The 25,191-nt window shown below is 54.3% G+C and overlaps 1 protein-coding gene across 2 annotated transcripts in view; it reads right to left on the bottom strand.

Moving 5' to 3' along the window:
• The window catches only part of AGAP3 (ArfGAP with GTPase domain, ankyrin repeat and PH domain 3), a 213,330-nt gene extending 191,973 nt beyond the window's left edge, over nt 1-21,357 (bottom strand). For both annotated transcript variants that reach the window (XM_065399676.1, XM_065399677.1), the window contains exon 1: nt 21,093-21,357. In XM_065399676.1, the coding sequence (XP_065255748.1) occupies nt 21,093-21,357 (265 nt within the window). The remainder of the gene's footprint in view (nt 1-21,092) is intronic.
• Nucleotides 21,358-25,191: the final 3,834 nt, after the last annotated feature.

The raw sequence follows: 25,191 nt of genomic DNA, 5'->3' as shown, positions 1-25,191 counted from the left end.
TTAAATTATAATAGGAACAAAAGAAATCTCAACAATGGTATAGGCCCATTAAGAGAAAAGAGACGGTAATAATGATTGTTAATGATGCAGAAATGGCGGAAGTGTTCAATACATTTCTGTTCTATATCTGGAAAGAAGTAAGTTGATGTACTCATATGACATGGGGATGCTGAAGTACTTTCCAGTCCATTAGTAATTAAGGAGGATTTAAATGTCTAATAAAGATAAACATTTTTTTTTTTAAATGAGCAGGCCCAGATACCTTGCACCCAAGTGTCCTAAAAAGTTGGCTCAGGAGATCTCTGGCCCACTGATGTTAATTTTTATTAAATCTTGGAATACCAGAAACATTTCAGAAGACAGGAAGAGTGCTAACATAGAACCAACATTCAAAAAGGGCACAGGTTCACCTGGCATCAATCCTGGGCAAAAAAAATTGGAAAAGCTAATACGAGATTCAATCAATAAAAAATTCAACAGCAGGAATATAATTAATGTCAATCAACATAGTTTTATAGAAACTAGATCTGTCAAACAAACCTTATTTCATTCTTTGAGGAGATTACAAGTTTGGCTGACAAAGGTAACTGCATATATGGAATAGACTTGACTTTTCCAGGCCTTGGACTTAGTACCACGTGACAGTCTGATTAAAAAATGAGCACTGACTACATGATATCAATAGTGCATTCAGTAAGTGGAACAGGATCCGGCTACCTGACCGATCTCAAGAAGTAGTTTTCAAAAGGGAATGGTCATCGAATTGGGAGAATTAACAGTGGGGTTACATAAGAACGGCCAGGCTGGTCAGACCAACGGTCCATCTAGCCCAGTATCAGGTCTTCTGACAGCGGCCAGTGCCAGGTGCCCCAGAGGGAATGAACAGAACAGGGCAATTTCGAGCGATCCATCCCCTGTCGCCCATTCCCAGCTTCTGACAAACAGAGACTAGGAACACTCAGAGCATGGGGTTTCATCCCTGCCCATCTTGGCTAATCGCCATTGATGGACCTATCCTCCATGAATTTATCTAGTTCTTTTTTGTACCCTGTTATACTTTTGGCCTTTACAACATCCCCTGGCAACGAGTTCCACAGGTTGACTGTGCGTTGGGTGAAGTACTTCCTTTCGTTTGTTTTAAACCTGCTGCCTATTAATTTCAATGGGTGACCCCTGGTTCTTGCATTATGTGAAAGGGTAAACAGCACTTCCTTAGTCACTTTCTCCACACGAGCCATGATTTTATAGACCTCTGTCATATCCCCCCTTAGTCGTCTCTTTTCTAAGCTGAACAGTCCCAGTCTTTTTAATCTCTACTTGAATGGAAGCTCTTCCATACCCCTAATCATTTTTGTTGCCCTTCTCTGCACCTTTTCCATTTCTAAAATATCTTTTTGGAGTGGAGTGACCAGAACTGCACGCAATATTCAAGATGTGGGTGTACCATGGATTTACATAGTGGCATTATGATATTCACGGTCTTATTTTCTATCTCTTTCCTAACGATTCCCAACATTCTGTTCACTTTTTTGACTGCCGCTGCACATTGAGTGGATGTTTTCAGAGAACTCTCCACAATGACTCCAAGATCTCTTTCTTGAGTGGTAACAGCTAATTGAGATCCCATCATTTTATATGTATAGCTGGGATTATGTTTTCCAATGTGCATTACTTTGCATTTATCAACAGTGAATTTCATCTGCCATTTTGTTGCCCTGTCACCCAGTTTTGTGACATCCCTTTGCAATTTGCTTTGGACTTAATTATTTTGAATGATTTTGGATCATCTATAAACTTTGCTTCCTCACTGATTACCCCCTTTTCCAGAACATTTATGAATATGTTGAACAGCACTGGTCCTAGTACAGATCTGCGGGGGACACCTCTATTTACCTTTCTCCGTTCTGAAAACTAACCACTTATCCCAACCCTTTGTTTCTTGTTTTTTAACCAGTTAATGATCCATGAGAGGATCTGCCCTCTTAACCCATGGCTCCTTACTTTGCTTAAGAGCCTTTGGTGAGGAACGTTGTACACTATATCCATTGATCCCTCTTCTCCACATGCTTGTTAACCCCCTCAAAGAATTCTAATAGATTGGTGAGGCATGATTTCCCTTTACAAAAACCATGTTGATTCTTCCCCATGTTCACCTATTTGTCTGATAAGTCTGCTCTTTACAACTTTCAACCAATTAGCCTGGTACTGAAGTTAGCAATCGCCAGGATCGCCTCTGGACCCTTTTTTTAAAATTGGTACAGAGGCTGGTACATCTGGTACAGAGGCTGATTTAACCGATAGGTTACATACCACAGTTAGTAGTTCTGCAATTTCATATTTGAGTTCCTTCAGAAGTCTTGGGGGAATATCATCTGATCCTGGTGACCTACTACTACTATTTTTTTAGTAGTTTACATTTAACACAGTGCTGTACAGTATTTGCTTATTGGGGGGGGGGGGGAGAGGGTGTCTCTGCTGCTGCCTGATTGCATATTTCCAGTTCCAAATGAAGTGTGTGGTTGACCAGTCAGTTTGTATCTCTGGTGTTCATAACACTGAGGTTCTACTGTATTGTTTCATTTATCAATTTGCTTCAAAACCTCCTCTAATGACACCTCAATCTGGGACAGTTCCTCAGATTTGTCACCTAAAAAGAATGGCTCAGGTTTGGGAATCAAGAATTAATTTACCTTCCCCGCAATGGCTGTGTCTTCCTCAAGTTGTCCTTTAGCTCCTCGATGGTCCAGAGGCCCCACTGATTGCTTGGCAGGCTTCCTGCTTCTAATGTACTTTTTAAAAATGTTGCTGTTGGTTTTTGAGTCTTTTGCTAGTTGCTTTTCAAAGTCTTTTTTTTTTTGCCTGCCTGATTATATTTTCGCACTTTACTTGCCAGAGTTTATGCTCTTTCCTATTTTCCTCAGTAGGATTTGACTTCCAATTTTTAAAGGATGCCTTTTTGCCTTTAATGGCCCCTTTTACTCTATTGTTTAGCCATGGTGGCATTTTTTTGGTCCTCTATTTTTTTTATTTGGGGGTATACATTTAAATTGAGCTTCTGTTATGGTGTTTTTAAAAAGTTTCAATGCAGCTTGCAGGCATTTCACTTTTGTGACTGTTCCTTTTAATTTCTGTTTAACTATTTCCCCTTTCTGAGTTAAATGCGACTGTGGTGAGCTTCTTTGGCATCCCTCCCACAAGGATGTTAAATTTAATTACATTATGGTCACTATAACATAGGGGTTCAGCTATATTCACCTCTTGGACCACATCCTGTGCACCACTTAGGACTAAATCAAGAATTGCCTCTCCCTTTGTGGGTTCCTGGACTAGCTGCTCCAAGAAGCAGTCATTAATGGTGTCTAGAAACTTTATCTCTGCATCCCGTCCGGAGGTGACATGTACCCAGTCAATATGGGGATAGCTGAAATCCCCCATTATTATTGAGTTGTCTATTTTTATAGTCTCTCTAATCTCCCTGAACATTTCACAGTAACCGTCACCATCCTGGTCAGGTGGTCAGTAGTACATCCCTGCTGCTATATTTTATAATTCAAGCATGGGATTTCTATCCAAAGAGATTTTATGGCACAGTTTGATTCATTTACGATTTTGCTATATTTGACTCTGATTTCTTTCACACATAGAGCAACTCCCTCACCAGCATGACCTACTCCATCATTGCTATGTGTTTTGTACCCTGGTATCACCATGTCCTATTGATTGTCATCATTCCAACCAGTTTCTGTCATGCCTATTGTATCAATATCCTCATTTAATACCAGGCACTCAAATTCACCCATCTTAGTAGTGAAGACTTCTAGCATTTGTATACAAGCACTTATAACATCTGTCACTTTTTAGCTGTCTGCCTTCATGTGATGTAACTGAATGGGACTCTTGTTCATTTGACTGTTTCTCTTCAGTTCCTACCTGTACTTTATCAACATCCATCCTTTATCAACAACCTCTTTTCTAGGTTATAGAGAATTCCCGCTAATAGATCCCCCCCACGTGCGGTCTCCACATGCTCCTCTGCATCTGTGGGCTTTCCCCCAGACCTTCGTTTAAAAATTGCTCTACGACCTTTTTAATGTTATATAGGGATCAGTACTAGGCCTGAAAACACTCTACATTTTCATCAATGATCAGGAAGTAAACATAAAATCACTGCTGACAAAATCTGCGGATAACACACAGACTGGCAAAGTGGTACCTAACGATGAGGGGAGGGCAGTCACACACAGAGATCGGGATCACATGGCAAGCTAGACCCATGCAAACAAAATGCATCTGAATCCAGGAAATGCAGTTCTACAGCTGGAACCGAGGATTGCAGGCCATGGCTACAGAATGGGGGACTGTGTCCCGGAAAGCAGTAACTCTGACAAGGATTTAGGGGTCATAATGGACAAGCAACTACTGGCAGCTTTACTCCAGTGGGGAGCCGGATGTCCTGGTGCAGGTGAGATACAAGAGCCTAGAGAGAGAGAGCAGCCTGGAACCCACTTGGCTTCCGTTGTTTGGCAGGAAAACTCCTCTTTACCCTTCACAGGAAGAGAGAGTCTCCAATGTATTTAGAGCAGCTGCCTCAGTTCTAAAGTCCTGTGAGAGAGAAAGAAATTCCCCTCCTCGCCTTGTGATCAGCCTGGTGTCTTGGAAATGCATCAGCCCCTGCAGAGGGGGAGGGAGAGGCTGCGGGGAACCACATGCTGGAGGAAGGCCACGTGCTCGCTACCTGAAGCTGCAGGCCACGAACCACCGGAGGGACCTTCTGCCTGCAGAGTGGGACCAGCAGAGGGAGGGTCCCAGAGGATTGCACAGCTCACCACACAACTCTGCTCCAGACACTGAGCTTCCATTTGCACAGCCCCTGACGTTGTGGAGCCAATCGTGAAAATGGGACCAAGTGTAATGATGATGTCACATCTGCCTGCATCTTCAGGCAGCTCAAACCCACAGCGCTGAGGCGTGACCTTCCCCGGTGATCCTACTCAACCAGCTCCCCACCCCCGCACGCCCATGCAGTCTATTCCACAGCCACAGGATCTGGCCTTTTCCCCCACCATGCCATGCCATGTAGCAGGTTTGCTATGAAATCTGCCATTTTGCGGCAGCTAAGAGCCAGGCCTTCTGTCTCCCTGCCCTGCCAGGACCTGCCTGCAGCTGCCTCTTGCTTTTCAGCTTTTCCCACAAAGCGGAGTTAATGACTTGCAGTGCATGGTCCCCACCTGGCTCCAGGGAACCCAGCGGCACAGAGCTGGGAAGCTGCAGCATGAGTCCAGAGGCTGTCTGGGAGCAGGAGAGCCAGAAGTGCAGGCCCGCAATCAGGACTTCCTGGAGAAGAGAGAAGCAGCCAAGGCCCAGGGAGCTACAGAAACTCGCTACAAGCTCCCCTTTGGTCACGCTGGGGAAACGAAGGTTCAGACCCAGGCTGCCTAGGTGCTGCAGGAGCTGAGCAGCACTGCTTGTGTTCTCCAAAGAGATCCTGTTCTCAGCTGAGCATGACCACGGTGCACCACCGGCTGGTCCCGTCCCTGGGGGTCATCTCAGGATACCCTCCCTTCCACCCACAGCTAGGGTTCTTGGGCTGAGCCCCTCCCCGGCTTGGATGGGCTCCAACAGGGTCCTGGTTCACAGAGATCAAGGCCAGCAGGGACTATTAGACCATCCAGTCCGACCTCCTGCACAGGCCACCCGCGTGCTGAGCCCGAGAACTTGTGACTGAAGTACAGAGTGTCTGAGTAAAGCGTATCTTTCAGAAAGGCCCCCACAGCCGCCAAGGGATGGAGAACCCACCACTTCCCTTGGCAGCTCCAGTGTTTCCAGCCCCTGGCTGTGAAAAACGTGAACTTTTACTGCCCACTGTGAATGTGTCAGACTTCAGCCGTGGGCTCTTGCTCTGCCCGTCTCTGCTAGAGCACAGAGCTCTTTACTGCCCAGGGTTGTTCCCAGGAAGGTCCTGACACGCTGTAACCAAGTCACCTCTCAGTCGTCTTTTGGACAGCTGAGCAGATTGAGTCTCTCACTGTCACGCATTTTCTCCAGCCTGCAGATCAGTTCTGTGGCTCTTTTTGCACCCGCTTCCATTTTTCAACAGGCTTTTAAAGCTACGGAGCCCGGACCTGTCACTCCAGACAGAACCAGGAGGCTCCCTGCCCTGCTGACCTAAAGGGCAGAGGAGACAGACTCCCAGGGCCTAAAGGAGCAAGAGCTTTGCGTTTCCAGAGGCCTGGCTTGGCCAGCTGGGGGAAGGGACCCCGGCAAGGAGGCAGTCGGCAATATACAGGGTCTTTTCTCGCTGCCTTTGTCTATCGACTGTGCTCATGACTGTAGTAGCCAGCTGCCAGGCACCATCGACTGCCATCCTTGGAATCAGCTGGCCCAGATCAGGTCTCCAAACCTCATGTCCAGGGAAGAGAAGATTGAACAACTGCTCGGGAAATATCCGCCCGAGACAGGAGCCCAGACACTACGAAATGGAGCCCGCTGAGCTCCACTGCTGCAGGGCTGGTCCCTGCCTCTGGCTTTTCAGGCTGGGGTTTGGGGCAAAGGCTGAGCTGAAGAGCGAGGGGCCTGGTGCATGGGGGAGGGAACGTCACCCGTGGACATCCGGCCACTGGCCAGGAGCAGGGCTCCGAAGAACAGCTCCAGTCACAGATTCACAATCCATTCCCGTGTCCAGACACAGAGACACACTCGCCACCCACTGTCTGCAGCTAGAAAACTCTCCCCTCTAACAGCAGGAGTCACCGCTGCAGCCCCGACAGCTCTGGTGGGAAGAGAGGGAGCAGCATAGAAAGTCACCCCAGCCATTCAAGGCAAGAAGCAGCAGAGGAGAAAAACTGGAACCAGGGCTGCCAACCCTCCAGGGAAAGTGTATCCGCTTCACACCAGTGGGATCTCAGCTCGGCCAGGGAGCATCCACTGCCTCCTCTATATAATGACAGGTTTCAGAGTAGCAGCCGTGTTAGTCTGTATCCGCAAAAAGAACAGGAGTACTTGTGGCACCTTAGAGACTAACAAATTTATTAGAGCATGCTAAGGTGCCACAAGTACTCCTGTTCTTTTTGCCTCCTCTAGTCCGCCATGGAGCCAAGGCTCCAACCCCCCTCTCCCGATCAGCTCCGGATCCAGCGCGGATCCAGCGCCACGCACAGACTAATGGGGGGTGGGACACAGGCGCCCACTTTCATTTTTCTCTGAGGGTGCTTCACCCCGAGGCCCCGCCCCCACTCCGCCCTTCTCTACCCCCCCCCAAAACCCCACCCCTACTCCGTCTCTTCCCGCTCCCTCTCTGCCCCCTCCCCCAGAGCCCTACCCTCGCTCCACCTCTTCCCACCTTTGCTCCGCCCCCTCCCCCGGTGCTCCACCCTCACATCGCCTCTTCCTGCCCCCTCTCTGCCCCCTCCCCCAGAGCCCTACCCTCGCTTTGCCTCTTCCCACCTTTGCTCCGCCCCCTCCCCAGTGCCCCGCCCTCGCTCTGCCTCTGCTCTGCCCCTCCCCCAGTGCCCCACCCTCGCTCCGCCTTTTCCTACCTTTGCTCTGACCCCTCCCCCACTGCCCCGCCCTCACTCCACCTCTGCTCTGCCCCTCCCCCGGTGCCCCGCCCTTGCTCCGCCTCTACGCACCTTTGCTCCACCCCCTCCCCCAGTGCCCTGACCTCGCTTCGCCTCTTCCCGCCTCTGTTCTGCTCCCTCCCCATGCCCCGCCCTTGCTCCACCTCCTCCTCCAGTGCTCTGCCTCTTCCTGCCCCCACGCTGCCCCTCCCCCAGTGCCCCACCCTCGTTCCGCCTCTTCCTGCCACTGCTCCGCCCCCTCCCCCCAGCACTTCCCACCCACCGCCAAACAGCTGATCGGCAGGTGGCTGGTGGGTGCTGAGCACCCACTATTTTATTCCTGTGGGTGCTCCAGCCCTGGATCACACCTGGAGTCAGTGCCTATGGGATGGGGGATGTCACACAGCACAGGGGGGTCTGGAGCACCATCGCACAAGCCCTGAAGTTCCAGCACGGAGACGTGAACCAGCGGCTGGGTCCCACCGACGTAAGACACAAACGTCCTCAACAATCCACAGCAACACACTAAGGCAGGCCCGAGACCACAGTGCCCCAGCCGCAACATTTCTATCACTCCCGTTCTCATCAGACACGCCGTCTTGGGAAGCCACTCGAACCCAACAGCACCCGGCCTCAGGCACAGGGGGGAGCTGGGCCTGCCAGGACCAAGGGCAGGGCTACACCTAACCGCTGCAGGATAGCAGCCGTGTCGCCGGAGCGCTTCCTACGCCAAAGGGAGGGCTTCTCCCGTCAGCAGAGGCACCTACGCCGACAGTAGAAGCCTTCCCAGCGACAGAGCTGTCTACACGGGGGCTAGGCTGGTACAGTGGAGGAGAACAGAACTGCCCAAGCATGCGCCTGCCCTAGCACACAGCCCCCCAAGTACACACGTCTCTCCTGCTCCATGCCCCAAGCTGCCACCAGTCATCTGCCCCTTACTCCAGACCCCTTCCCAACGCCCACCACTCTCCTTACCCAGCGCTTTCTGTTCATGCCTCTCAAGGCAGGGTCAATTCTGCAAGGTCCTGGGCATCCGCACCTCCCACACATTTCAAAGCAAGTCGGGGCACTCAGCACCCTGCGAGATCAAGGATCCTTCTTTGCGAAGACAGAAGATGTCCAGAGAAAAGTGACCCCAGAGCTGCTGCCTTGTGCTCGTTCCTTTGCTCTAAAGACTCCGATCTGCCCCATCTGCACAGAAGGACGGGTCAGAACGAACAGCTGGTCAAGCCATTTCCTTCGGCTCCCCCTTCCCAGGGTCCCTGCACTGTCCCAGCATATACAGCCAAGAACTCATCGCCTGTGGCTGGCGACCTGATGTGCCCAAGGAGTGACGGACAGGCCAGGATTCCCAGGCCCACTCTCCCAAAGGGGATCCAGCCAGGACTCGAACACTGACTGTTTTCTGAGACCCTGAGTGACGCCTGCCTCGCTCACCTCCTCCCAGCCATTCCTTGTGGTTTCTAAAGCCCTGGGAATGTAGAGGCTCCAACGGGACAGTTCTGCCAAGGTCATGGAATTAGCAGAAAAGAAGCTGGCTAAGCAGAACTCTCTCCTTCCCCTAGGATGTAATTTACTCCAGGCCAATTCAGCTGAGCCAGGATGAGCCAAGGAGCTCATCACACCGCCTGGCTGGACTAGGCTCCACCAAAGCCAGGGACAGAAACCTGGGAGGAATCCCAATCAACTTCAGATTTATTTTCCTTTACAAGCACCTTCACCTGGTGGCAGCCCTTTTCCATATTTTGCTTTGCAAGCCTGAACCCCAGAAACGCACATCCCATTTTACAAAGGCTGTTGAAAAATTGGAAAGGGTGCAGAAAAGAGCCACAAAAATGATGCGAGGGCTGGAAAAAAATGCCGTATGGTGAGACGGGAAGTGCTGAATCTGCTGAGCTCATCAAAAAGACGACTGAGGTGACATGATTACAGCATATAAGTACCTCCCCGGGGAGACAAGACCAGGTTCTCCAGGGCTCTGTAATCTAGTGGAGCAAGGCAGGATGAGAACCAGTGCCTGGAAGCTGAAGCCAGACACACTCTAGTGAGAAATAAGGCACAAATGTGTGCCAGTGACGGCGATTAGCTCCTGGAACAAGCTCCCAAGGAAGGGCTGGTTTCTCCAGCTCTCGGTGTGACTGGGGCCCTTCTGGAAGATGGGCTCGCCAAACGCAAACAGAAATGACTGGGGCTCAGTACAGGGGGAATTGGGTGAGATTTAATGGCCTGTGATAGACCCATTAGACCATCTAGCCTGACCTTTCTGGCCTTAAACTCTATAAATCCATGACTTGGCTGGGAATGAGGCCAAGCACTATGGCTCAGTTCAGAGCTCACCTGCCCAGGAGAAAAAAGGACTGTGCAGCGCCATGCACACTCAGCCCAGCGCGCTCAGCCCCAGGCTCCCTCCAGAGGCAGCCTGTGCACCAACATCCAGCAGGACAGAGGGAAGCGGTTTCCAAACCAACACCTTGACAACAAAGCCCTAACCAACGGGCAGGTGAACCACCTTGGGCTCTGGGGGAAAGGGGAGAGCACGGAGACACCAGCAAACCAATTGCAGAGCGCCTCGTGGCGGAAAGCATCAGAGAAGTGCGAAAGGGAGCTCTGTAAGCTCCCCTCTCACCTCTAAGGGGTCCCCCGCACGCTGTGGCAATGCCCCTTGCTCCAGAGCTGCAGCACATCCTGCTACTACTTCAGCCTTCCCAACCCGGAGCCTCTGCCCATCCCGCTCACCCCGTTCCCGTGCTGGGTTTGTGCAGAACAGCTCAGACCCAGGCAGATGGAGAACCGAGTCACATGGGCCAGGGCCAGCAGGAAGGTCTCTCTCTCTCTCTAGCCCCAGCCCAAAGGCTCTTGTCCAGGCCCTCATTACCTCATGTCCTGAAGACGGCAGTCTCCTCCCGTCACCTGCCTCGGTGCACACAAAACACTGCTGCGAAGATCAGTTTCCAGGCTCTTCATTCTGACCACACTATCCCCCACTTAATCCCTTCGCTGGCCCCGTCTTCTAGCCCCTGCAGCCCCGTCCCTCGCTAGCTAGCAGCCTTTGTTTCGTATTGGCCTGTTCCTCCAACCCCATTCACAATGCCAGCTTTATGCACCCATCTGTCAGGGTCTCAGACAAACGTCTTCCAGGCCACCCTCTGCTAAGACTCCGCATTCCAGTCCCTCCTGAAAATCCCTCTGTGTCAAGGCACTTCTTAACTCAGCAGGTCACCCCGGGTACCATGTACCTATCGCACATATTGGGAGGAGGAGGGGAAGAGCCCTTTATAATGAATACACTAAGATCTGCAGTATAAAAATTCTTAGTTTGTTTTTTCCCCAGGAGCTCTAGTGTCTCCATGGTTTGCAGCAGGACTCTGAAATCTCGCTGCGAGACAGCCCTGAGGTCATGGAAGTACCTTTTTCAAGCCTGCTGAAAAGCTATGCAGGTTTGACAGAGCTATTGCAACTTACCATTTCCTACCCGTGGGTCACATCATGCCACGGCTGTTGGCAACACACCCCACACCCTAACCATTCCATAGCACTGCATACGCAAACTCAAGGAACCCACAATTTCAGTGTGCTCTGCACCCTCTTTCTGCTGCTGCCCGCTAACGTCGCCCTCACGCTCAGAGGCCAAAGTCTCTGCTGAAGGGCTGAACTTCCAGGGTTCAAGCGCTGACGGGGAGGGTGCTGGCCTGTGCAACCTTCACTCAAGGAGTTTAAGGCCAACAGGCACCATTCGATCATCGTGTCTGGCCTCCTGCACCCAGCAATTTCTGTATCAAGCCCAGAACTTCGGCTAGATCTAGGACACGCCTTTTAGAAAGACGTCCGGTCTCAATGCAAAGCCCTCACGTGATGCGAGAATCCCCGCATCCCTAGGGAACTGCTCCAATGGTGAGTTCCCCGCCCTCACTGTTAATTCTGCCCCATTCTGCATATACCTTGTGGTACAGCTTTTGGGTCTGTCTGCCCTGCAAACACCCAAAACCCACGGCAGCGAATCTTAGTGCCCAGGTCAACTGACTCAGGACCCGGAGCCCTCCTTCCCTGCTGGGTTTCAGAGCCCGGGCTCCAGCCCAAGCCTGAGTCTGTGATCCAGCCTCAGAGACTCACTACTACAGGGTCTTTTTTTGCATGTAGACGAACCCTTTAATTACTACTTTTCCCCAAGGGAATAAATCAAGGAGAGTAAGTCAAGAATCTGCAGGACCTCTCCCTTATTCAGCTTTGAAGTTGGAAGGCCTGTAGAGAATAAGGCAGGGACTGCGGGAAGAGAATGGGTGGTCTGGTGGCTAAGGCAGCTGAATACCACCAAGGAGAACTAGATTCTAACCTTGCCTCTGCCACAGAGTTCCTATGTGATGCTGGACAAGTCACTTAGCCAAAAGTTTAGCAGACGGCCACTTCCTGTGCATTCCTCATTTTCCAGATGCCCAACATGAGAACTCTGGGACCTGACTTCAGACGTGCAGAGCAGCTAGAGCTGAAACTCGAGTCAGTTGCACCTGACAGATTTCGGTTTTATGTTTTTTCTCTTTCCAAAGAAATTATATCCAAACCATTCTGTTGAAAGAAAATTACTGAAGGGTCTGTCTACACCGCAATCCAACACCGTGACTGGCTCATGTCCGCTCCCTCGGGCTCACGGGGCTTGGGCTGCGGGGTTCTAAAAGCTCAGAGTAGATGTTCGGGCTCAGAGACCCCTCAAGGGGGGAGGGTCCCAGATCCCAGCTGACACAGGCCAGCTGCAGGCATTTTATTGAAGTGTAAACATAACCAAAGTTGCAACATGCAAAGCTGAAAGCCAGGGGGACCCAGACAACCTCATCACTGCTCCCTTGTGTATGGGCAGCCTAATTTTCAAGCATGTGAATTTGCAACTTTAACTGGCCAAATTTGCAAAGTTATACATCAGCTTGCCAGCACTTCTGTTTGCTGTAACACAACAGCTTCTGAGCTCCACATTCGAACAACTGCAAATGTCACGGAATGTTCTAAGCAGCTCTGAGAAGAACTCGGTTGATTCTGATGAAAATCAGAAAAGGGACATGAGGAATGCATCCGGTCAGCACACCTGACAATTTCAACCATCTCTCTCTACATCTTGTCTACATGCCAAAGAACCCCTTGATAGCAGCCATTAACACTTTCCAGCAGAACAATACCCCCATCTCAGCTCCCAAGGCAGGTTTAAAATGTTGACATTCTAAATGATTTCTCTCCCAGACAGAAAGGAAAGAAATAAGAATGGTGGAGGGGAAGAGCAATTGGAGGGCACAGAGGGAAAGGGAGAGAATGGGGAGCACAGAGCCCCTGGCATTAGGGGAAAGGAGGTCTGGGGGACACAGAGCCCCTGGCATGAGGGAATAGCGGGGGGGAGGGGGGGCAGAGTCCCTGAAGTAGAGGGGGCTCAGAGGGGGGGCACACAGGAGCTTGTTGGGGGAATGGACAAATGCCAGGAGACCTCCGTGTGCACAATGTGCTGGGCCGACACAGGAACAAAGTGTGCAGCCAGCCAGCAGCTTTCTTTGAACGTATTTTTGGATAGAATATCTTAATTCTTTGTAACAAAAGGAAAAAGGTAAAACCAACGGATACCAGGGGCAGCCGCCACCTCCCCCGCCCACCATGCGCCCCAGCAGGCTCTGAATGCGGAAGCTTTGGCACCACAGCACAGCCTGCATGATGTGAATGAACAATCCAGGGAACGCCTTTTGGGATTGATCTCCCCTATCTTCCAACAGTGGACCTGCCAGACTGGATCAGGCCGGAAGTCCGTCTAACCCAGTGTCCTCTCTGACAGTGGTCAGCACCAGATTCTGCAGAGGACGGTGGAGGAATCCCATAGTGGTAAATGGGGGGGAATGTGCCCCCTGCATAGGTCTCAGCGTGATCGCTCCTAGTTTGAAACTGACTTAAACCCCGAAGCAAAAGGTTTAATATCCATTCCAATATGGGTGGTCATTAATTATCACAACTCTGAATATTCTTGGTATCCTTGTAAATGTCCAATCCCTTCCGGCATCTTACATTTTTGGCCTCAATGACTTCCTGTAGCAGTGAGTTCCACAGTTGAATCACATGCTCAGTTTTGAATTTCCCACCATTTAATTTCACAGAATGTCCCCTAGCTCCTGTGTTAGAAAACCAGGAACTGGACACTCCTGATCTCCCATATCTAGACCAGTCAGTATTTTATAGATTTTTATCATATCCCCCGTTATTTATCTCCTCTCTAAGGTAACAATCCCAAGCTTTTCAATCGCTCTTCATAGGGAAGTTTTCAAGGCCCTTGATCATTCTCGTTGCTGTTCTGTGAACCCATCTAGGTCTGCAAACCCTTTTTGAGACGAGGTGACCAGTACCGCACGCAGTACCCGCTGAGGCTGCACCGCTGATCTACATAAATCCACAGATATTATAAATAAAATCTGCTTTGTATTGGTCATCGTCCCCCTCCTTAGCCTCCTAACATCTTGTTTGCTTTTTGTGACCACAGCGTGACTTTTCACGAGCTGACTCATTTCACTGAAAACCTGTACAGTGCAGGAATCGTTTAAATGTTTCCCTCCAGGGTGCATTACCTGGTATTTGTCAACACTGAATTTCATTTGCAGCTGTGTTGCCACCGTCAGAGGCAGGATACTGGACCTTGGGCCTAAGCCAGGCTAGCAATTCCTACGTTCCTTGACTTCTACTGCTTGAGCTACAGCACTATCTACTGACAACAGCAGTCCTGTTACCCAACTGAACCAGCCAGTAAAGGAGGATGCCGAACACACTGAAACTGGCTCCCTGTACATGACCAACCCCATTTTACAAACAGCACAGCAAAGGACAGCCGGTTCCGTCAGATGGGCAGCATGATTACACACATGGGATCTGGGTCTGCCAGATTCAAAGGCCAGAAGACACCAATAGGCAGCAGGTTTAAAACAAACACAAGGAAGTATTTCTTCACCCAACGCACAGTCAACCTGTGAAACTCATTTCCAGGGGATGTGGTGAAGGCCATACGTTTAACAGGGTTCAAAAAAGAACTAGATCAGTTCCTGGAGGACAGGTCCAACAATGGCTGTTAGCCAACATGGTCAGAGATACAACCCCATGCTCTGGGTGTCTCTAGCCTCTGACTACAAATGCTGGGACTGGACAACAGGGGATGGATCACTCGACAACTGACCTGACCTGTTCATTCCCTCTGAAGCACCTGGGACTGGCCATTGTCAGAAAACAAGGTACGAGGCTAGATAGACCATTGGTCTGACCCTGTCTGACCATTCTCATGTTCAATGTGATCATCTAGTTTGACCTCCTGCACAACACCGGCCGTAGGATGTCCCTGAATTAGCTCCTCTTTGGACTAGAGCAGAACTTTTAGAAAAAATCCCATCTTGAGTGTATCACTTTAATCCTCAAATCATTCTCCTGGCTCTTCTCTGAACCCAGTGCAATTTATCAACCTCCTTCTCGAGCCATGCACCTCAGACACTGTCCTGCAGCAGCGGTCGCCCCGGTGAGACCTGCATTCCAGCCCGAGGTCACGTAGCCCCTCAGTGCGGGGTGGCTTTGCAGCTGTGAAGGGGACACACTTGACCCCAGCTGGGAGAAGCAGTGAGTCCCAATTCTGATGCATCTTTGCTCCAGGGGGTTTTGGCCTGTGTTGTGCCCCAAGAGGGAGCAGGCCGCTGGACCCAAGTTCTGTGTAAAGGGGGTCAAACAAGGGGAGCCTGGCCCAGCTATCTTCCATCCATGGGGGCGGAGATAGCCCCCGAGGCTATGGGCTGAGTCTGGGGTGATTGGGTGGGAGCCCAGCCCAGCTCTCTCTCCCCCCAGCAGCTCTGGCTACATTTGGGTTTCCAGAGCAGCGAGCGCTGGTGGCAGCAGCCCAGCCATAGAACGTCAGGGGTTGGACACATGCCAGAACAAAGCCGTGACAGCGCACACCACAGCAGGGAAATCGCAAATTTCTACAGTTTACAGCCCAGACAAGCCTAGATGGATTGTCATGGGCCCGCCAAGCCAAGGACTCATCTCCGGCCAAGACTCCTCTGCTGGGAACAGCCAAAGATCTGCTGCCACCAACCGAGGTGTGCTGGTTCTCAGGGAGTCACACCTTGGGCAGGTTGATGAGAGGGGCTGTTGCCAGCTCCCCCAGTATCTGTCAGCCTCTCTGCATTGCTCCCCTTCCCACTACCCTTGGTTTATTTGCCTATTTCTCTCTCTTTCAACCGTCAGTTCCTGGGGCAGGGGAAGAACCCAGCGCACTGAGAGTACTATTGGAAACAATTTACTACTAATAACGTTAGCCAAGTGGACAAATTCTTCTCACTCAGAACCTGATGCAGATTTGAACCAGGTCTCCTCAGGCCAGAAGGATGAGCAGCTCTGTCCCCTGCTAGAGGACTGCACAGGACCCCTACAAGACCCAGGCTGCCAGCATCTGGGCCCTATGCTGGGAACTCCCACTGACAGAGCTCAGGCTGGACCGAGGACGCAAGTAACTGCAACCTAGATTGACTCAAGACAATACTCAGGACAGTTTCTTTACTTAAATGAATCGAGAGGAGGGTGGGGCACTAGGCAGAATCAAGACAGACCTGGGGCCTCTGGGGGGACCAGTTCCACAGCTGTGCTACCAAGCGGCACGTGAGACGCTCCAGCAGATTCCTCAGGCAGAATAACGGGCCTCTTAGTGGGCAGAGGTCTGAATCCGCACGGTCAAAATCAGCCAGAGCATGGCCTCATTGCCCAGCCCGACCCGCTCAGCCTCCCCCACCTGCTAGACACAAGTCAATGGCCAAGCTCCCAATGCGTATGCTCCCTGCCACTCCCACGCTCCATTCCTGCAGTCAGCTTTTCGCGGCTCTGATGCAGTTCCTATGACCAAGCTCCCCAGCTCCCACAGCTGGTAATACACAAGCCTCCTGGAGACCAGCTGTGACAGCATGTGCTGCAAACATTGGAGGGATAAACAAGCCTGGAACATATTGGGCACCAGCTAGCTGAGTGCACCTGTCCAGCAAACGCAGGCCTGGCCAAGGCAGCTTCTGGCCGATACACAGGCTTCTTGCAATCACCCCTGGGAAACAGCCATTGCCACCTGCTTTCCCCTGTGAGCATGCAGACAAGTAGCCCCTACCCCTGCCCCCTACCAGACACATACACGCCCCCACTGGAGCCTGTGCAACCGGGCAAAGACTGGACCTTGCACTGCCTCGTGCAGTAACCCCGGCAAAGCCGCTAGCTCAAAGGAGCTTTTCATTAACACAGATCCAAACACCCAGGGCAATTGTTGCTAATGAGCTGCCTCCCCCGGCTACCTGCAGGGGAGCTGAGCTTCCTGCCCCCCCCCCCCACACACACACACACACACACACCCCTGACATTGCAGGATTAACAAACCAGAGGCACATGCTGTTGAACACCACACCCGTCTGGTCAGTCCCAAAGTGGAGGGATCCACCCAGCCACACCACAGCACCACTCAGGTCTCCAGAGCCCCAACTTCTCCCCTCCACCTCATGCCACAGAACCAGGCTACTTCACACGGGCAAGAGGTGCCCCTTTCCCAGCCTTCTGTCTGGGAGGCCTTGGGAGGGAGAAGTGACTTGCTCACATTTCCCAGCCAGCACAGGACTACAAGGTCTTCAATCTAAACTGAGTGGTGGACAGAGAAGAGACACAGAGACTCTGAAGGTGAGAAGAGCCCAAGTCCACAAACAAACAGTCTTCCCACAATTGCAGAAATCTGTAACCCACTTTGGCCACCCAGGCAGAGGAATTAATCCCCTCTGCATGCAGGGGGGGTCAGGGCCACCAATGCACGTTCACTGTGGGGGGCTGTTCTGGCTGGAGCCAACAGTAAATCTATAGCAGGCTCTGTTCTGGGGAAAGACACGCGGTTACCAGTGGCTTCCCCCAACCTTTGGCTTGTAAGGGCACAAGCAATCCCCTCTGGCAGTGGGCCCTTCTACCAGCCCTCAGCCCCCTTACAGAGAGGGCACCAGTCTACACCTGCTCTAAGCAAAGCCTGGGTCTCAGGAGACGATTCTTCCACCAGATCGCCTCCTCTCATTAATAAACACCAGGGGCTGAAGCACAGGGGGGCTAGGTGACGTGCAGTAATTGATTAATCACAAGCTATCTGCAGAGCCATACCATCTCTCCCTCCCGGCAGCAGGGGCTCCATTTTCTGCAGCAGCCTCGCAGCTCTCTCCTGCCCAGGGGAAGCTGAGTGGGCAGGCGGAGGCAGCTCTTTAGAGGAAGGATCTGATCGCACTTGTATAAGGTACTTTGATCACGTCTAATCAGACGCTGCAAACACAGCAGAACAAGGAGCAGAGGATGAAGCTGACGAGCCTCCTTCGGAAGGAGACAAAACACAAACAGGCAGCAATTCTGACAGGCACAAAATGAAGGCAGCAAGAATGGGCAAGACACCCAAACATTCTCCTGCTCCTCCCGTGCACTGGCCCCAATGGCAAATTCAGGGGAACTAGTGAGTCCCAACCTCTGAGCACTGACAGCACAGAGCCGGCCAGGAAAGGACCTGACAAGCATCCCCACCGAGAGGCCAAAGTGTGCCACCCACATCCATCCCTAGGACTCGGGGCCAAGGGGCAGCCAGCCCCGCAGAAACCACCAGTGGGTCTGATCCCCTCTCACCCATGCCATGGCAGATCAGTCACTTGAGATCAATGGGGATTAACCAGTGTTGCCAGCGGAATCGGTCCCAATGTCTCTGGAGAGTGAAGCCAAGTCAGTGTAAAGGCCAAAGGAACCCAGCATCCCTCCCCCTCGGTCCCCGCTCAGGAAGACAAGCTCTTTGGAAACAAGTCAGACTGCAGGGGAGCTCTGAGCGGCTGCCCCATGCTCCATGGCGGCTCCCTGGCGACCAGCTGTCACCGCTGTGATGCGGGAGCCACACCACACCCGGGACCCATCCTTCCTGAGGAGCCCCAACCAGTGCTGGGTTTACAGTGGCGCCAGTGGCACCATGGAGCCGGGCCCGTGCTCTGAAGGGGACCCAGCCTGCTCTGCTTGCACTGTGCCCTGAGACCCCACCAGCCCACTGGCTTCCCCCCCGCCCACCACTTGCTCCTCTTGGCCTGCCGGACTTCTCTCATCCCTTGGCCCCACCCACTGGCTTCTCTCTGCCTCCTGGCCGGACCCCAGTGCGGCTCTGGGCAGTCTCTGCTTCCCACCACCTGTGGGGCCCCACCTGTCTCCCCAGAGCTGAGCCACTTGGGACTGGTGCAGAAGCCTGGCCAGTCTCAGCCAGTTGGGGGGTGGGAACAGTGTGGGGGGCTTGTCTGGGCCCCTCCAGACAAGTGGGTCCTGAGGGACCAGCCCTAGTTGCACTGCCGGCTCAGCCCAGCAAACACAGTTATCCCCCAGAGAGCGCAGCCGGGAGGCAGGGCGTGGGGGAGTGGGTCTCTGGAGGGTGCTGCTGGGCTGTGGGTGGCGGGGGGGAGATCTCTGTGTGTTGGGGCACTAGGGAGTGGGGATTCTGTGTGCGGTGCTGGGCAGTTGTGGTGGGGCTGTGAGCAGGGGGGCGCTGGACAGGGGTGGTGGTGTGCAGGGCGCTGTGCATTTGTGGCAGGATCTGGGGGAGGCACTGGGCATGGCAGGTCCGGGGGGGGGGCGCTCTGGCCATAGGGAATCAGGGGGGTGTTCTGGTGTTGGGCAGGGGCGTGGCATGGCATGGGTCCACCCCCAAGGGGAAGGGGCACGCTGGCAGCACAGGGCCGGGCGGGCCATTATGTGTCTGGCAACTGCTGGTTTGTAAATAGTGCCCTCGCACTGGGGCCGCCCTTGCCATGCCCCGGGCCAGCCCCTCGCTCCAGGGACCGACCCCCCACAATATGCTCCATTGCCCCCACGGGGGCTGTGGCAGGGTGCTGGTGGAGAAGCCCTTAATCAGCTCCTGCCACTCCAGCCCCAATCAAGGGGAATGGATTTCAGCTGGGTGAATAGTCCTGTGCCTGCCTGGTAACTGGCCGCACCTGCCAGCCTCATTAACCCAAAGCTATAAAGGCTGGGGGGAAGCCAGAAAAGGGCGGAAGGGAAAAAGAAAGGTCAGGCACAGAAGGAGATGGGAGCCTCCTAGTCTGTTTCTGGCCAGGCCTGTTGTAGACAAAGTAGCTGTAAAACCTGTATATAGTTGGGAACTGGTGGTGGGAAACCTTTTGAGACTAAAGGGCAGGGGTGTTGCACCAGTCTGAAGTGTCCCTGACTCACTGAAGAGGGAGGCCAAGGGGCTGAATACCCAAGGGGGCAGCATGAACCCCGTTACAGAGGCCCACAAACATGTTTGGCGCCAGGCCCACAGTAGGTTAATCCAGCCCTGGCCCCAACATAACATGGTCCAGTCCCCAGACCCAGAGGGGCTCCCCCACACACTCCCATTTGAGTGCCTCCTCGGCAGAGCCTGGACCCTGTTCGTGAGGCACCCCATTCCCAATCCGGGAGTCCCTTCCCTGACCCCCACCATCTCTGCTTTCAGCTCAGCCTCAGCGAGGCCAGCGCAGTCGGGGAGGCCCTGCCACGGCCCAGTCTCTCCAATCCCACCGCCAGCGCATTTGTTTCTAACTCAAACCCTTGGAGACCTGGTTCTTGGACCAGGGTCTGGTCCTGTCCCCCGGGGCCGGCACCGTCCCTTCTCAGCTACTTCAGCCTCCTCCTTGGAGAGGAAGATCTCAGACGCGACTGGCCTCTCCCTGCCTCAAGTGCCAGTTCAGCCCGCACGCCCCCTCGGGCAAAGCCCAGTTCACTTCAGCTCGGCCCGCGCGCCCCCTCGGGCAGAGCCCGGCTCGGCTCTGCCCACGCGCCCCCTCGGGCAGAGCCCGGTTCGGTTCGGCTCGGCCTGCGCGCCCCCTCGGGCAGAGCCCGGTTCGGTTCGGCTCGGCCCGCGCGCCCCCTCGGGCAGAGCCCGGTTCGGTTCGGCTCGGCCCGCGCGCCCCCTCGGGCAGAGCCCGGTTCGGCTCGGCTCCGCCCGCACTCCCTGGTTCGGTTCGGCCCATGCACCCCCTTGGGCGAGAGAGCTGCCCCGGCTCTGGTTCTGTGCTCCCCAGCTCTGTACCCCCCAACCCTGGCTCTGTACGTCCCGGCTCTGGCTCTGTGCCCCCCAGTTCCGTACCCCCCCGGCTCTGTGCCACTCAACCCCGGCTCTGTGGCCCCCGGCCTGGTTTGCCCCACGCTCCCCTCAGGCGAGAGGGCCCCGGCTCTGCCTCCATGCACAGAAAGGAGGGACCAGTCCGGTTTGGCCCACATTCCCGACCCGGTTCAGTTCGACCTGCGCTCCCCCTCGGACCCGGTTCGGGCCCTGCCCAGCCCGTACTCCCCCTCGGACCCGGCCCGGTTCGGTTCGTCTCGGCCCGCACTCCCCTCGGACCCGGCCCGGTTCGGTTCGTCTCGGCCCGTGCTCCCCCTCGGACCCGGCCCGGTTCGGCCCGGCCCGCACTCCCCTCGGTCCCGGTTCGGCCCGGCCCGCACTCCCCGGTTCGGCTCGGCTCGGCTCGGTTCGGCCCGGCTCACCCTCGATGGAGATGACGTGCTCCCGGATCTGGCTCTGCAGCCCCAGGTCCTCCACCCGCTCGATCAGGTCGTAGATCGCGTAGATGTTGGGATGCACCGACTCGAAGCGGCCGATCTCGGCGCGGATGGCGGAGGAGTTGGAGAGGCCGAACTGCGGCTGGGGCGGCCCGGCCTGCGGCTGCCCCGAGGAGCCCGAGCCCGGCCCGCCCGGCGCCGCCAGGCTCTGCTGCTGCGGGCTCTGCCCGGGCCCCGCCTGGAAGTTCATGGTGCGGCGGGCGCGGGGCTCAGCGGCGCGGGGCGGCGGGTGCCCGGGGCGGCGGCAGGCGCTGCATGGCCGGCGCGGCGCGGCTCGGCTCGGTCCGGTCTCCGCTGCTAGCTCCGTCCGCCGCTTCCCGAGCCCGGCCCGCCAGCAGCCGCCGCAGCAGGACCCGCGTCACGCACCGCCCCCGCCTCGCCCCGCGTCAGCGCCGGCTCCGGGGACCGGCCCCCGCAGGGGAGGGGAAGGGGCCGGGTCCTGCCTCCGGCAGCCTCAGCCCCCCGCCGGCCCCTCCCCGGAGCTCGGCCCCGGCCGGACCTTCGCCCGCCCGCCCGCCGGGTGCCGGCTCCGTGCCACCGGCGCCTCTGCCTGGGCTGCAGCTAGAGCGCCCCCAGCGCGCCCGCTCCGGCCCCCGCAGGGCTGGGCCGGGCTGGGACACCCGGGACCCGCCGGCCTCGGGCCAGCTGGCGGGGCTGGGCTGGGCTGTAGCCGCTCAGCCGGCACAGGGTGGTGCGGGATTAACAGTCCTCACTCTGCCAGAGGCGCCGCCGAATTGATCTGCCGCCCAAACATTTTGTCAATGCAGAGCTCAGGCTCCCTCCAGCACATGGAGCGCCCCTAAGCCGGGCAGCCTCGACCTGAGGTGCCAGATGTTGTTACCACCCCTTGAGGCTTGTGCCAGGGGCTCCCTTACACGGCCCCACACATCCCGGTGACCAGAACAGACCCTACTTCTCTGCTTGCACAACTGACCTGGCTCAGCGCAGAAAGGAGGGGTCCATGATCTCTCTGGGTGTAGCTGCACCTCTCCTGGTACTCTGCAGTGTGAACTGCACTGACCTGCTCTATTGACTGACCCCCCAGGACAGTGCAGGGATGTTGGAGCACAGGCAGACACAAGAGAGACTAGGACTCTGGGACACACCACACCATATACAAAATGGCACATTTCCCCCCTAGTCACTTCTTGTGTCGGTTTAGGGCCAAAACCTACCTACAATACATCCCAGCGTGTACCTTCGCTCTGTATTGATTTGCACAGAGCAAGTGAAGGGGCTGATTATAGGCCTGGAGTAGCCAGCCAGTAATTAGTAGCCCGGCCCTAAATGTGACTGCCTTAATGGGGACACAGTCTGACTGTTTCTCCTACAATGTCTACATGCTGCATCCCTGCAGCTTTTCATATTGCCTGGAAAGACAGAGTGCTATCCAGTGTCTGTCAGGGGCAGGCTGGGGCATCGCTCAAATGCCAGCAGAGTTCAGTTTGCAAGGCAAGGTACTGAACCTCAGAGTCAGATAAGACAGAGAGAGAAGCATACAGCAGGGTGTCATCAGCGCACTCAAAACACCACACCCAATGCCTCAGGGTTTATCTACACAGGGATGTTACAGCGGATTAGGTTGTTTCTTCTGAGTGCGGCACACTGGCTCTATTAAACTGAAGTGCAGCCACACCACTTTGTTATAGCAGCTTAGTGGACTTCCCTTATTAATCATTGCGTTCACACAGCTCTGCGCTTGTTCCAATTCACTGCGCAGCATTCTGGCCAGATAACCTAGGGTGCAATGCCACCACTCCACCGTGCGCTGAGATTTGTCTCACAATGCGGCGTTGGGATCACTACTGGAACCTGCAGGAATTCTGGGGCAAACTAGCAAATGACCATCGTTTCTCTCCTGGCATCCCATAATTCAGCCATATTTTGGCAACACCATTTTTTAACTGGTGTGAGGCAGTATGGAAGACACGCTGCCGAGCACCATGATCATGACACTCATCAATACAAACAGGATGATGCACATGAATCTGGAGTCACCCAGCCAGATGGATTTGCCCCGGCAGCTTCGGACTCTGTAATGATATGGCTACCAGTGGAGGAGGAGCAAGAGATTAAAACTGAGCAATGACTTTTGCCAGGCATGTATCTGGAGCAGCTTCACTTGGTGAAGCACCATGTCTGGACTCTCCGGTCACACTGCCTGGTGAGACAGGACAGTGATGCAGAAGCAGGATGACCGACAGTAGCTGCAGATCTTCAGGATGTGAAAGACATCCCTAGAGATGTGTGCAGAGCTTGCCCTGTGGCTGCAGTGGCAGAACACCAACATGGGAGTTCCCCTTAGTGTGGAAAAGTCACCATCCGTCCAGAGAAATCTCCTCCCAGTCAGCCCCCAGAGGACACGTGGGGTCAAGGATGCTGCCATGGGGGTTTGGGGGCTTTTTGGAAAACTGTCCACCACCAGCTGCTTCTTGGGTGCGGTGATGGCGGCATCACTTGTAAAAATGCAGTCCAGTTTCTCCTAATCGGAGTGGGTAGTTGTGACGCTCTGTACCTCGGGGGAACACCCTACACCCCATGTTCATCTTTATAAAATGATTGTGTGATAGCCAATGCAAAGTTTGTCATGTTGGGTGTCTTCAGAAGGCTCATGATGCACTGAGCATTGTTGTTATGGTAATGTTATAGTAATGTTGTAGGTTGTAATTTCATGTATGTAGTTATGAGGCTGAAAATGTGTCCTCGTGGCTTAAAATAAACTCAGGCAAAAACTCTCCAAGAGCAGAGAGGCAGTTCACACCTCACCAGGGCAGGTATGGGACAAACCCAGCCCAGCCTCACAGGAACAAAGGACGCTGGCCTAGGCAGCAACAAATGAATCTGTCAGACTCTCAAGGGAGTCACTCCGCTTCCTTTGGTCAGTTTGGGACTGCAATGAGGTAATGCTCACCTGACTCTGAAGGCAAAGCCAAGAGGGAAGAAAGAACATGATAATAGAGAGAGACGTTTCCCATGCTCTCTCTCTATCTTCCACCTACATCTACAGACACCAGCACCAAGCGACAGAAGCGCTGATCAAAGGGGAGAGCCTGGCTCAAGGGCAACCAGCCAGCCTGTGGTGAGAAGCATCTACGTTTGTAAGGGCACTGTAGTGAGGCGGTGTGGCTCCCCGCTGCCCCGGAGCAGGACAAGCCCATCCGGAGACCGGAGTGGGCGGAGCTAGGGAGCTCGGAGCCCGCGCCTCAGAGGGTCAAGCGGTGTCACGGAGTCCCCGGGCGATGCTCTGGAACTGCTCCCCACAAAGCCAGTCAGGACTTTGGGGAGCCTCCTCTCCCTCGGAGCAGACTGTCTTCAGGGCAAGAAGCTCACACGGCTTCACCTCCTGGGTCTCTCCTGGGAGCATTCAACATATGCCCCTCCGTGCGCTTCCCACAGCGAGTCCGCCCAGGCGGGGTCCTGGGGAAGCCACAGGGCCCTGCACTCCCAACTCCGCAGTCAGACGTGACTCTCAGCCAGCCGGGAAAACAGAGGTTTATTAGACGACAGGAACACGGTCTAAAACAGAGCTTGTAGGTACAGCGAACGGGACCCCTCTGCCGGGTCCATTCTGGGGCCCAGCGAGGCAGACCACCGTCTGCCCTCCCTTCCAGTCCCCAGCTAGCTCCAAACTCCCACCCCCATCCAGCCCCTCCTTCTCTGGGCTTTGTCTCTTTCCAGGGCCAGGAGGTCACCTGATCCCTTTGTCTCCAACACCTTCAGTTGGCACCTTTGCAGAGGAGGGGCCCAGGCCATCAGTTGCTAGGAGACAGAGTGTCGGGCATTTATGTACCCTGGCCCTTTGCTCTGCAGCAACCATACACCCTTATCCCACCCCCTAGATACTTAAGAACTGCATAGGGGAAACTGAGGAAACATTAAGAGCAGTCCCACTTCGTCACAGGCTGCGACCCAGAAGTATAAAGGCTCGCTCTCAGCGCTCAGTAAAGCCCCAGCCACCGGGCAGGCCAGACGCCTCCAGCCTAGCCCGCGACTGGGAAACCCCGCGGCCCAAGGCAGCCGCCAG

Source organism: Emys orbicularis, chromosome 2, assembly GCF_028017835.1.
Source record: "Emys orbicularis isolate rEmyOrb1 chromosome 2, rEmyOrb1.hap1, whole genome shotgun sequence".
NCBI lineage: Eukaryota > Metazoa > Chordata > Testudines > Emydidae > Emys > Emys orbicularis.
Note: the sequence above shows the minus strand (reverse complement) of the source record. Positions and strands in the feature narration are given on the sequence as shown.